Source organism: Stegastes partitus, unplaced genomic scaffold (assembly GCF_000690725.1).
Source record: "Stegastes partitus isolate 25-593 unplaced genomic scaffold, Stegastes_partitus-1.0.2 Scaffold1258, whole genome shotgun sequence".
In the NCBI taxonomy this organism is placed as follows: Eukaryota; Metazoa; Chordata; class Actinopteri; family Pomacentridae; genus Stegastes; species Stegastes partitus.
In genome coordinates, this window is record NW_007578989.1 from 3,853 (window position 1) to 16,406 (window position 12,554).

The 12,554-nt window shown below is 38.0% G+C and overlaps 1 protein-coding gene across 1 annotated transcript; it reads left to right on the forward strand.

The window, feature by feature from the left end:
- Nucleotides 1-2,325: 2,325 nt before the first annotated feature.
- LOC103369245 (uncharacterized) lies at nucleotides 2,326-12,278 on the forward strand. Its single transcript, XM_008297911.1, has 10 exons — nucleotides 2,326-2,450; nucleotides 6,398-6,706; nucleotides 8,461-8,673; nucleotides 10,340-10,450; nucleotides 10,922-11,014; nucleotides 11,096-11,111; nucleotides 11,203-11,270; nucleotides 11,372-11,410; nucleotides 11,773-11,823; nucleotides 11,918-12,278. Exons 1-10 carry the CDS (start codon nucleotides 2,372-2,374, stop codon nucleotides 11,992-11,994), a joined length of 1,056 nt encoding a protein of 351 aa, XP_008296133.1. The 5' UTR covers nucleotides 2,326-2,371; the 3' UTR covers nucleotides 11,995-12,278.
- Nucleotides 12,279-12,554: the final 276 nt, after the last annotated feature.

Here is a 12,554-nt window from a genome sequence, read left to right on the forward strand (position 1 = left end):
GATGGATGGATGGATGGATGGATGGATGGATGGATGGAGGGATGGATGGATGGATGGATGGAGGATGGATGGATGGATGGATGGATGGATGGAGGATGGAGGATGGATCTCAGACCACAATCATGCAAACTCCAAACCCTCTAAACCAGCTGCAGCTATAAACATTAACACTCGAGCCACTGGATCATTAGTGATGCAATTACTTTAACAGTAAAATGTGTCATGTTGTTGTTTTATTAGATAACGTAGCCACTGGTCCATTTAATCACATCAGTTGAAGTCTTCAAGGCTAAATCCTGTTCTTCCTTGAAATATATCATCAAAGATTTGTCCGTTCTTCGGTAGAAACGTTTTTTTTTTTTTTTTTAATTAGTGCAGATGATGTGTTCTGTAGCAGCGGTCCCCAACCTTTTTTGCACCACGGACCGGTTTTAAGCAAGAACCTTTTCCACTGACCGGTCATTGCACGCATGCAACATGTAATCGTTTTTTTCTATTAAAAAGTTTCATAAACAAATGAAATTACTTTTTATTGCTAAATATGTACTTGCTTTTTCTTCTGTCTTAGTCTCTCCCACTTTCTAAAGAAGCTCTCCACAGACGTTTGCTTTTTCAATTCATTTCGCCAGCAGTTAGACTGACAGCTCCACTTTACTGCGGGAGGTGAAAACTAACAGAGTCAAGTGTGAGAAACAAGCACAGACAGAAGTGAAGAAAGTCATTTTTCAAAACAAAACACCAAACAGACTCCGCCGGAAATAAAAATAAACCAATAAACTGTTATCATTCTTTCTGTGCGGCCGGGTATCGGTCCGCGGCCCGGTGGTTGGGGACCACTGTTCTACAGTAAACGTCATTACTCAAAATCTTGGTAAATATATTAACTATTCTGTCAGGAGTGTCAAAATTGAGTTTTTATGGCTTCCACACTTGATCCCATAATAGTTTGCTTTCACAGTTTTGTTGCATTTACAAGCTGAATGAGTCAATTGTTTTCCTCCTGCAGCACAGTAATGAAAGAGATGAGATGTACTAATTGTAACTCCTTTCAGGTCCATAAAATCGACAACGCAATCAGCAAAAAAAAAGACACTGATGGACGACAACGTGAAAAACAACATTCAAGTTTTAATGTGTTTGACAACATTTCTACAGTTTTCTTTTAGTTCATATTAAGTAATTATGATCTAGAGTTAGTTTCAGCCTACATACAGGGCAACACTGCGGACACTGCTTTTTTATTTCTGCTTGTGTATATTTTTGTTGCAATGATGTGGTAATGTAGATGTTTAAGCTCATATATGTATAATCATACATATAAGATCATAGTGTGCACATTTTCTGAGTTACAGTTTTGTTTTTTCAGCAATTTTGAGCCGTTACACCTTCATACGTACAGCAGATGGCCACATGACATTTTCAGGGATGAAAATGATGATGAAAAATCTATTTTACATCCACTTCAGGTGTCACAACCTGAAGCCAAAATCTTGTATTTCTTCAGCATAATTTTTTTATATAACCAGTTTTGAGCATGCATTCCGTGGGATATATCATTGTGTCAGCACAAGTTTAATATATATTAAAGAAACCTGAATATGTCTTTTTGTCAAGAAGAACAACATAATGCGTAAATGCAAAGCAGAAACAAAATCACTGCTGTTGTACAGATAACATATTAAATGATAGTGATATTGAGTATTAATATAAAAATTATATAGCCTACCCAGGATAACTCGTGTTTTCCTGAATTTCGTCTGAGTTAGACCAGTAAAAGTTACGTCTCCTCAGAGCTGGATGCATGTCACCTGTAGACAATTCTCCTTTAGGTTTAAAAGAACAATGTGCAGACTTTGATGATACAGTCAGATTATATTGAGGATTATTCTGTGTATAAATAAATGAACAACTTTGTAGTAATTTCATATTGCTTTATCTATTGATTTTACATTTGGCTGCATTTCTTTTCTTTTTTATTGCATCCTGAATTTGAATAAAGTGAACTGAACAGTCACTGTTGAATTTCCTAAAACAAACGCTGACAAGTGCACCATTACTGGTACGGCTATCTATACGGCATCTTTCTCTCTCTCTTTTTTTTTTTTTTTTTTTTTAGGCCTGTTCACACCTGAGACAGTTGTTTCATTGAAAATAAATCTAATGTAGAACGGTGCATTTGTATCTAACTCATGTTTTATGTAACTTACATGATTTGCTTTGGCCCTCAGCTCAGACTACATCTTCTGCTTCCCCATTAAAAGAAACCTCCCCCACTCTCTACACTCACCACCGTTTTATCTGCGGTGAGCCTGGTTTATTCACAGTTAGCTAGATCACAAGAGGAAGCAGACGTTAATGCTCCTGTCACAAGATGGCCTTTGGTCATATTTGCTCCCTGTGCAGCGCCTTCACATACATTGCCGTGTTGATGCTTGAGCTCGGCCTCCTTGGTACGTGCACCTTTAATTGTTGATCTGCGAATATTTACTGTAATAAGTACCATTTGTTTACTTCCTGGAGCATGTTGGCCAAGATTGCAGAATGTTTTATTTGTGTGCTTTTCATCTTGAGTTGATCTCAAGTCTTTCTTCTTCTTTTGTGATTGCAAATGCGGTATGACTTTGACTGACAAATAGACCGAACATTGTTTTTAGTGGCTCTTTACCAATGCAGTTATGCTTTGCAGTTTCTAAATAGTGTGTCAGCAGATTTCCTGCTGCATCTATTCTGGTGCTTCCTGGTTGTTTTCTGGAAAGTATTATATTATTGTGCCTTACCATAAACCTATATAATATATTGTGAAGTAGATCATAGTTGGTAATGCAGTCTATACCTGAAATGCGTTGACAGGAATAAGGGAGGTGTCGGCTAGAATAGATTAAATTCAATAAGGTTAGATTACTTGCAGAAGTGGATGTTGAAAACCTCACTAAAGCGCTCTTTATAGTTCACAGGGACAAGATATCTAATTTTGTGTCAGTGGTTTGTGGCGACTGCATACAAAGCAACTGACCACTTTCCCAGAGAAACAATATGAAAATGCAGAACATGCTCTGTGTTTTCTACAGATGCCCCGTTAAAAAAAAAAAAAAANTGGTGGAAAAGCTTGTCCTCTCTACCTTCATGTAGTTTGTTGATCAAACATAATTCCACTGAAAGTTGTCATAGCTGCCGTGTCAGTGTGAGACAACAGCGAAGACTGAAGCGAGGCCGACCTTGGTTTGATTTTGATCTGTTAACACTCATATAAGGTGCCACAGTATTGTTGATGATGCGGTCGTGTGATAACCATTCATAGCAAACAGAGAAGTTGTAGCAGCACTTCATGATTTCGTTTGTGCAACATGAGGTGCAGTGGCCCACGCTTCCCGACTGGAGACGCAGGTGGGAACTCATCCAGACCCTTTTCTCAAAAATGTCTTCCTCTTTCTGACTCTTTAATCCTCATAGCAGTCGTGTTCTATGACCTGATTTCATTTCAGGGGCACATTAATAGCGTGAGCCACGATAAGCAAAGGTGAAACAACACACAGACCACAGAGATGAATAAAAAAATAGCTTGCGTTCATTGTGACACGTACTGTTGGCCAGTTTGAACAATATTCACTTCATCTCTTCATGTGGGAATATCTGATGACAGGATGTGGCTGAGTCTTTCCTGCTGAAAGGTTATTTCATTTAGATTTTCATGTCTTGTAATTACATTGTTTGTAATGTTGAGTTAATTCAGAGATGACCTGAGCCAATATAATATGGTGCCAGGATGATCATAAATTAAAGCAAATAGTCATATCAGAAGCAAAGTAGTTTAGTCACAATTTTTGTGGTCCAATCCTACTGTGCTCAGTTGTAATTTAGCAAGAAAATAAATCTTTTATTCAACTTTCATTTTGAATATGATGCAGTTTTATGTTACTTCTGATGCACCTACTTTAATCTCATCATCTAATCATCAGAGCAGCTCAGAGCGCTTATTTTTGCTTGTGCGCTGACAGAAACCTCCCCCACTCCACCCTCACTGTGCTACACACAGTTCGACAGGCCAGAAGAGGAAGCAGACGCTGCTTCTCTCCCCACAGAGATGGTTGCTGGTTGCCTTCGCTGCCTGTGCTGCTTCTTCACATGCATCGTTGTGCTGCTTCTTGGGGTCTGCCTCCATGGTAAGTGCACCTCCGCTCACTGATCTGTGGGTTTCTACCGCTGTGAGTGACATTTGTTTGCCTCATGCACGTTGATAATCAAGATACGGCATGTAGGTTAAGAGTGTAGAACTGTCTGGATATGTGCTTGTCATATCAGGAAATGCCACATCTTCCTTGGAAGAAGCCTAACGCCCTATATTTCATTGTGCTGTGATGGCTTTAAAGCTATAATAGAAACATGCTATTTTAAAACTGAATTTGAAGGATTTAAATTCAAGGGTCCATCTAAAGAAAAGTTGTTAGTTTTTTTTTGTCACCTGATTTTAAAAAGAAGTGTTCACGGTGCCAAGCCTTTACGAAAAGAGTGTTTTCCTCACTTGTGTGTAAGTTCGTGAACAGACAAGCGATTGCATTTTTAGTTCTGTATTTATGCAGCTTTGCTTTGCATTTTTGATAGACGTGTGTGTGTGTGTGTGTGTGTGTCAGCAGATTTCCTGCTGCATCTGCTTGGAAAGAAACTTGAAGCCAGCAGGGGATGGCTCATCCTTTCTGTTCCTGTTGCTTCTTGGTTGCTGTCTTTAAAGAGCTGGTTATATCGTTGCACCACAGAATCCTGATTGATTCTCATAAATCCTGCCTGCTTGTGAAGTCTGTAATGGAGAGGCTTTGACAGGAATGGGGGGGGGGTGTGGACCTTCTGAGAACATTTGCAGAAGTTGGAGAGAGGAGTGTTCAAATGTCACTACAGCTCTATTTATAGTTGATGATACAAGAGGGATATTTAGTGACTTCATTCTGAGAGATACCTGTGTATTAATAGTTGATAATTGTATGTGTACCGGAAATTATCTATAGTACCGGATTCACATGTGTTTCCATTGTATCAGGTAGGGTAATTATAGCCATGTGTTTATCGCTGTTTGTCATGTTCAGAGAGATGGTGACCAATTAGTAACCTTTAAACCAACATATCTGTTTGATATTTTTGCTTTTTTTAACAAGTTAATATCACTGTAGGTACATCAATGCCAACATAACAGTTTAATTGCTATTGCTGCAGATATAATATAAACAAAGTGATCAATTATTTCATTATTTATAGTTAGTGAACCATCAATTTGCCACAAAATGTGCATTTTTTTTGCATGAGGCGCAGGTAATGAGTTTTCTGTTATTTTACGAATTTACTTAACCTTTGCAGTTCTTATACTGTAGTTATACTAATAAATAACATAAATCTAGTATTTTTAATATAGGTACACCATTATATAATAACTTATGTTCATTTTATCGTTAATAATGTCAAACATTTATATAAAATTGTAATAAATTTACTGGAGAAACAATATTAAAATGCGAAACATGCTCCATTTTCTACAGATATACACTTTACTACGGAGACACCATTAAAAAGCAGAAGTTGTTCTGTCTTTACTGCAAAAAGCCGATTAAAAATAATAAAAAGAACATTTATTGTCACTTTAGAGTCACTATTAATTTTGTATTTCCCCCGTCTTTCTTCTTCTTATTATTTTTTTTTACATCTCAGATTATTTGGTATCATGGGACAAAGTCCAGGTAATGGGTTACCAGCACTTTTCCTTCTACTTTATAGATTTATTTGTGTAGTGCTGGATTCCTATAGAAGTTAAGTGTTGTGCAATAAAAAAAACAAAACATGCAAGGCGGACATGACAGCACAAACACCATCATTTCCTGAGTTCTCTCCACCAGCAGCCGCAACACTGGCCGAAAGTGATGAGCACAGAACACCGTCAGCTTCAGTTTCATCTTTAGCACTGAGGTCAGACTCTGTGGTTGCAGCAGCTTTTCTCTAGAAATGATGCTACTTTGGTCCCCACGAAGAGTCGCAAGAACTTTCAATTATTGTTTTATTCTTCAGCTTCAGTTGGGTTTTCTGATATGTTCTACATCGAGACCTTTTGTTTTCAAATTTTAAGGTAAAATTGCTGTCTGTAAATTATTTTTTTTGTTTTGTTTTTTTTATCAGTAAGTATGTTTTACAAATGACAAAGTGGTCATGTCATGTATGTCCTTCTCATCCTGTAACCTGCTTTTTTCTGTCTTATTTTATGTTATCTGACATGAACAGTGACATTTTCCATACTAGACCTACAGAGGTTTTGTTTTCAGCTAATTTAGTGTTTTATTTGTTCTCCCTCAGTCATGAAACTTTCTGAACACAATGAATAAATGATACATTTTATATTTTGATGTCTGCTTGTATGTTTCAGATGTGGAGGCTTCCAGTAGGACACATGTCATTCATAGGAAAGTTGGAGATACTGTGGAACTTCCATCATATTCACCGACTGAAGGTGTCATCAACGTGGCAAATTGGAAATATGGAAAGGTCACAGTCACAGACAAAGATGGGGATGTTTCTACAAATCATCAGTTTAAGGACAGAGTCGAGTTAAACCCCACAAACTTTAGCTTAACAGTGAGAAAACTGACTCTCCAAGATTCTGGTGATTTCAGTTTTTTTTCAGAGGTTAATGACCAGCAAGGGGGCACAGTCATCATCACTCTGCATGTTCATGGTAAGACAGGGTTTTTTGTTTTTTTTTGAGAAACCTATAAATAGAATTGTAACTATTATTAATTACACCTAAACAGCTGCATCTACATATAGATTAAATTCCATAATAGTGAAAGCTGAGAGAACCTAACACATGAGGTTGTCTTTCTTTCCCTCTTGTGTTTTCTCTGCTCTCTCAGCTACAATCACTATTCTAATTTTTTTTTTAAAGCTTTTTCTGTCATATGCCACTGCCTCTTGGATTTTTAATGATGAGTGATCAACATAGTTACAGTTGTTGACCAAACGTTTACCTGCACGTAAAGACCATGCCTATTATTGCAGTCTTAATCTTCCATTAAAGTCACGCTTTCATAGATGTATTGCAGGTCTTCTGGAGATATGACAAAATCTACTTGATCAAAAATATACACACAGCAAGTCTCACATATTTGGTGCAATCACACTCATTTGTTGTCTCTCTGACACTGGCTTGTTTCTTCATCATAGTTCACAGGTTCTTGATGGGGTTTAAGTCTGGACTTTGGGTAGACCGGTCGAAAACTCTAATTCCAGCCTGATTGCTTTGTCATTTCGGTGTGTGTTTTTGGCCATTGTCTTGTTAAAACATCCAACTCTGTCCAAGATCCAACCATCTGGCTAATGATTTTAGGTTTTCCTAAAGAATGTGGCCATAATTCTCCTTCATGATTCCATTTTCCTTGTGTAAAGCACCAGAACATAACACTGCCACCACCATGCTTGATGCTAGGTTTGGTGTTCTTGGAGTTAAAAACCTCACTTTCTGTCATTCAAACAAAGTTCTGGTCGTTGTGGCCAAATAACTCAGTTTTTGTTCCATCTGACCACAGAACTTTCCTCCAGAAGGCCTTTTCTTTGTCCATGTGATCAGCAGCAGACTTCAGTGGAGCTTTAAGGTTCTGCTTATAGAACAAGAACGCCCGTCTTCATCAGCCTCTCAGCTCACGTTGATGTAAAACACTGTGTTCCAGCAGCTTCTAATTCATTGCAGACCTGCTTTTTACTGATTCTTGGTTGACTCTTGACTCTCTCAATTGTTTGTACAGATGATTATGGGAACTGTCGCTGCTTTGAAATGGTTCAAAATGACTTTCTTGACATGTTCAAGACAATCATTTGCTTCTGTAGATCTTTGCTGAGCTCCTCTGACTTGCCCACTGCAGTTTAATGGCTGAGTTTAATGAGTGTATCAAATGGGCCCTAATTAAATTGACTCAGAGAAGTCAGAAGCTGTAGTCAGTCGTAATCACTCATGACACGTGAGGAGACCACTAAGAGAATTTGATTAACAAAACTGTCTACATCCTCAAAACTGATAAATCAAGTTGATGTATGTATACTTTTGACCCAGCAGATTTAGTCATTTTCCAGAAGACCTATGATAAATCTATAAAGGAGCCAAAGTGCATGACTGTATTTAGTGACGAAGATGCCTGTGTTTCAGTAATTACATCCTAGAAAATTTAGAGTTTAGATTTAGAGAGAAAATTCAAGACTTTCATGACCCACATGGGCTTTACGTGTAAACTGTTGTTCACAGCTGTAGTCTGAGCGACTCTGAGGTTCAGACCAGGTGTCAACAACACACAGGAAGTGTTCAGGAAAACTTGATTAAAGAGGTTTTCTGTTGTGAATGATGGGACTAGTTGTGTATTTGCATTTGCACTTTTGGACATACTGTATCTGTAGCTGTAACGATGAAGGTGACTCTTTCTCTGTCTGTTATCTCATTAGAACCCATAACTCAACAACCGAGCCTGAAACAAATCAACTTCACCTACAATGCCTCGGTTGAGTCCTGCACATTTTTGCTGGAGTGCAGTACGTCTTCTGACAGCACCGTCACCTACAAATGGACTGTAGAGAACCAAACCTGGACTGGACCCAAACTGCAGCACGTCTTCAGGGAGCAGGACGNCACAGTCATCATCACTCTGCATGTTCATGGTAAGACAGGGTTTTTTGTTTTTTTTTGAGAAACCTATAAATAGAATTGTAACTATTATTAATTACACCTAAACAGCTGCATCTACATATAGATTAAATTCCATAATAGTGAAAGCTGAGAGAACCTAACACATGAGGTTGTCTTTCTTTCCCTCTTGTGTTTTCTCTGCTCTCTCAGCTACAATCACTATTCTAATTTTTTTTTTAAAGCTTTTTCTGTCATATGCCACTGCCTCTTGGATTTTTAATGATGAGTGATCAACATAGTTACAGTTGTTGACCAAACGTTTACCTGCACGTAAAGACCATGCCTATTATTGCAGTCTTAATCTTCCATTAAAGTCACGCTTTCATAGATGTATTGCAGGTCTTCTGGAGATATGACAAAATCTACTTGATCAAAAATATACACACAGCAAGTCTCACATATTTGGTGCAATCACACTCATTTGTTGTCTCTCTGACACTGGCTTGTTTCTTCATCATAGTTCACAGGTTCTTGATGGGGTTTAAGTCTGGACTTTGGGTAGACCGGTCGAAAACTCTAATTCCAGCCTGATTGCTTTGTCATTTCGGTGTGTGTTTTTGGCCATTGTCTTGTTAAAACATCCAACTCTGTCCAAGATCCAACCATCTGGCTAATGATTTTAGGTTTTCCTAAAGAATGTGGCCATAATTCTCCTTCATGATTCCATTTTCCTTGTGTAAAGCACCAGAACATAACACTGCCACCACCATGCTTGATGCTAGGTTTGGTGTTCTTGGAGTTAAAAACCTCACTTTCTGTCATTCAAACAAAGTTCTGGTCGTTGTGGCCAAATAACTCAGTTTTTGTTCCATCTGACCACAGAACTTTCCTCCAGAAGGCCTTTTCTTTGTCCATGTGATCAGCAGCAGACTTCAGTGGAGCTTTAAGGTTCTGCTTATAGAACAAGAACGCCCGTCTTCATCAGCCTCTCAGCTCACGTTGATGTAAAACACTGTGTTCCAGCAGCTTCTAATTCATTGCAGACCTGCTTTTTACTGATTCTTGGTTGACTCTTGACTCTCTCAATTGTTTGTACAGATGATTATGGGAACTGTCGCTGCTTTGAAATGGTTCAAAATGACTTTCTTGACATGTTCAAGACAATCATTTGCTTCTGTAGATCTTTGCTGAGCTCCTCTGACTTGCCCACTGCAGTTTAATGGCTGAGTTTAATGAGTGTAACAAATGGGCCCTAATTAAATTGACTCAGAGAAGTCAGAAGCTGTAGTCAGTCGTAATCACTCATGACACGTGAGGAGACCACTAAGAGAATTTGATTAACAAAACTGTCTACATCCTCAAAACTGATAAATCAAGTTGATGTATGTATACTTTTGACCCAGCAGATTTAGTCATTTTCCAGAAGACCTATGATAAATCTATAAAGGAGCCAAAGTGCATGACTGTATTTAGTGACAAAGATGCCTGTGTTTCAGTAATTACATCCTAGAAAATTTAGAGTTTAGATTTAAAGAGAAAATTCAAGACTTTCATGACCCACATGGGCTTTACGTGTAAACTGTTGTTCACAGCTGTAGTCTGAGCGACTCTGAGGTTCAGACCAGGTGTCAACAACACACAGGAAGTGTTCAGGAAAACTTGATTAAAGAGGTTTTCTGTTGTGAATGATGGGACTAGTTGTGTATTTGCATTTGCACTTTTGGACATACTGTATCTGTANTTTTGTCAGTGAGAAGTCTGCATCCAGAACCATTAAATGCAGCAGCGATATTTCCCCACAAGAAACAGGTACACCGTTTAGTTCTGTATAACACATTTATAATGCAGTTAATTTGCTGAAAGACCAAACCTCAGATGTTAAATTATTCAAGTACATTTGTGTAATTAATAACATTGTAGGGTTTTAACTGGAATATTTAAACTAGCTTAGTAAGTTTAGTTTACAATGGTAGTCCTATTTTTCTACTCTAAAACACTGCTGTAACCATTTTTACTTTTGTTTATTAATACCAACATATTGAAATTTTGTGTTTCTTGCGTCCGTAGTCTTTTTGTCTTAACTTCATCCTAATTTTTATGTTGCCTTCTGCTTTGTCAGTCAAAGCACTTTGTAAACTCTTGTAAACCCGTGTTTTGCCTGAATTGGAAACAACAGTAAAACAAATGACTCCAAATGAAGCTGAGCGATCTCCTACTTATCACTCATATAACTCGGGAAATTCCACAAGAAATGAACACAAGAAATGTTTCTTACTGCAGGATCTTCTCGTGTCTCACTGATCATTTGGCCGCTCGTAGGAATTTCGGTGATTCTACTGTTGCTCGCACTCCTGCACTTCATAAAGTGGAAGGGTGAGGTGTTTTGTTTCTGATGTTCGCTCAGAAGAACCCTGAATATTCATTAAGAACTAAAACAACTTGTCTTTTTCACAGATCTGTGGCGTCGCAGGTTGGTGAACACACTCTTTGTTTCATCTTTAACTGAGATTCTTCATGCGTTTTTTAAAATTTTACTCTTAAACATTCTTTATTCATTTCAGACTCACACAATCTGAAACAGTCAACCAGGATGAAAGTCAGCAGCATGTTTACTCCTCTCTTCTCCACGGTCGGTCTCCCATCTAAGCCTGTTTGATTTCACTGATTCACTGCATTAAAAAGTCGAGCAGGCATTAGTTCACTCACAAACTTCCGTTGATTGACTTGCAGGTGATGGGAGCGTCTATGAAACAGTGAGGGGCTCTGAAGGTGGTACAGATTAAGCTTCTTAAACTAAAATAACTAATAATAGGCGAGTGAGTAGACAAATAAAAACCAAACTAAACCTTTACTACCTGGTGCAGACTGTGAAATAGGTTTTATGATCAATCATACGACCTTTCCTTAATTAGTAGCTTCCTTTTTAAAAGGTGGTGACCCAAACAGATAGATGTTGCAAAATGCAGATTTGTAAGTGAAAAACATTTCTTTAAACAGTAAAGAGACTGTAAAGTCATGTTAACGTCTATAAAGAACAGCTCTTGATAACTTTGTAGGGTTAAAGTTGCGTCACAGACATGAAGTGTCTCTGTTTTTACACTTTTTTAAAATTAGTTATCTCTGATCTGTAGGTGATGGTTGCGTCTATGAAACAATGAGAGGCTGTGAAGATACCGCCACAGGTATAGTATGAGCTTCATGAGCTGCAACAGCCGCTGAATAACTCAAGGATGTATTTTCAGCAATTTAGTTGATTTAAAGACCTTCTTATTTCAGGCGGATCACCAGATGAATACATCAACTTCCCATCAGCACCAATTCAGACCAACAACCTTGATAAGGAGGATGAATAGGCATGTTGGTGCAGATTGTAAAACAGCTTTTGTGCTCAGTCATGTACTCTTTCCTTCCTTATTAGCTCTTTTTTTTATTATCAGGTGATCTAAACAAACATTGTATAGTTTTTGACATGAGAGTTGCAGAGTAGTACAGCTTGGATTCTGATGTTTCTGTGGCATCTTCAGCAAAACATGTCAAATATCACTTTTAACACAATCAGGGCAAATTAAGGATCGCTTTAACAACAACACAACACACCTGATTCAAATGATCGTTATCAGGCTTCTACAGAGCTTGATGATGAGATGATCATTTGAATCAGGTGTGTTGGAAGAGAGAAACATCTAAAACATGCAGGATTGTGGCCCTCAAGGACCAGGATTGGACAGCCCTGCTTCAAAGTCCAGTGGATGACATTGTAGTGTTAACGTTGCCTGAAAGGTTTGAAGTGGCATCACAGACATAAAGTGTCTCAATCTCATCTAAATAGATGAGAGGAAAGAAACAGTTTTTCCAAATATCTTGTTTCTCTTCATTTTTTTCATTTCCTTTTTTATTCTGATTTGTTTCCAGG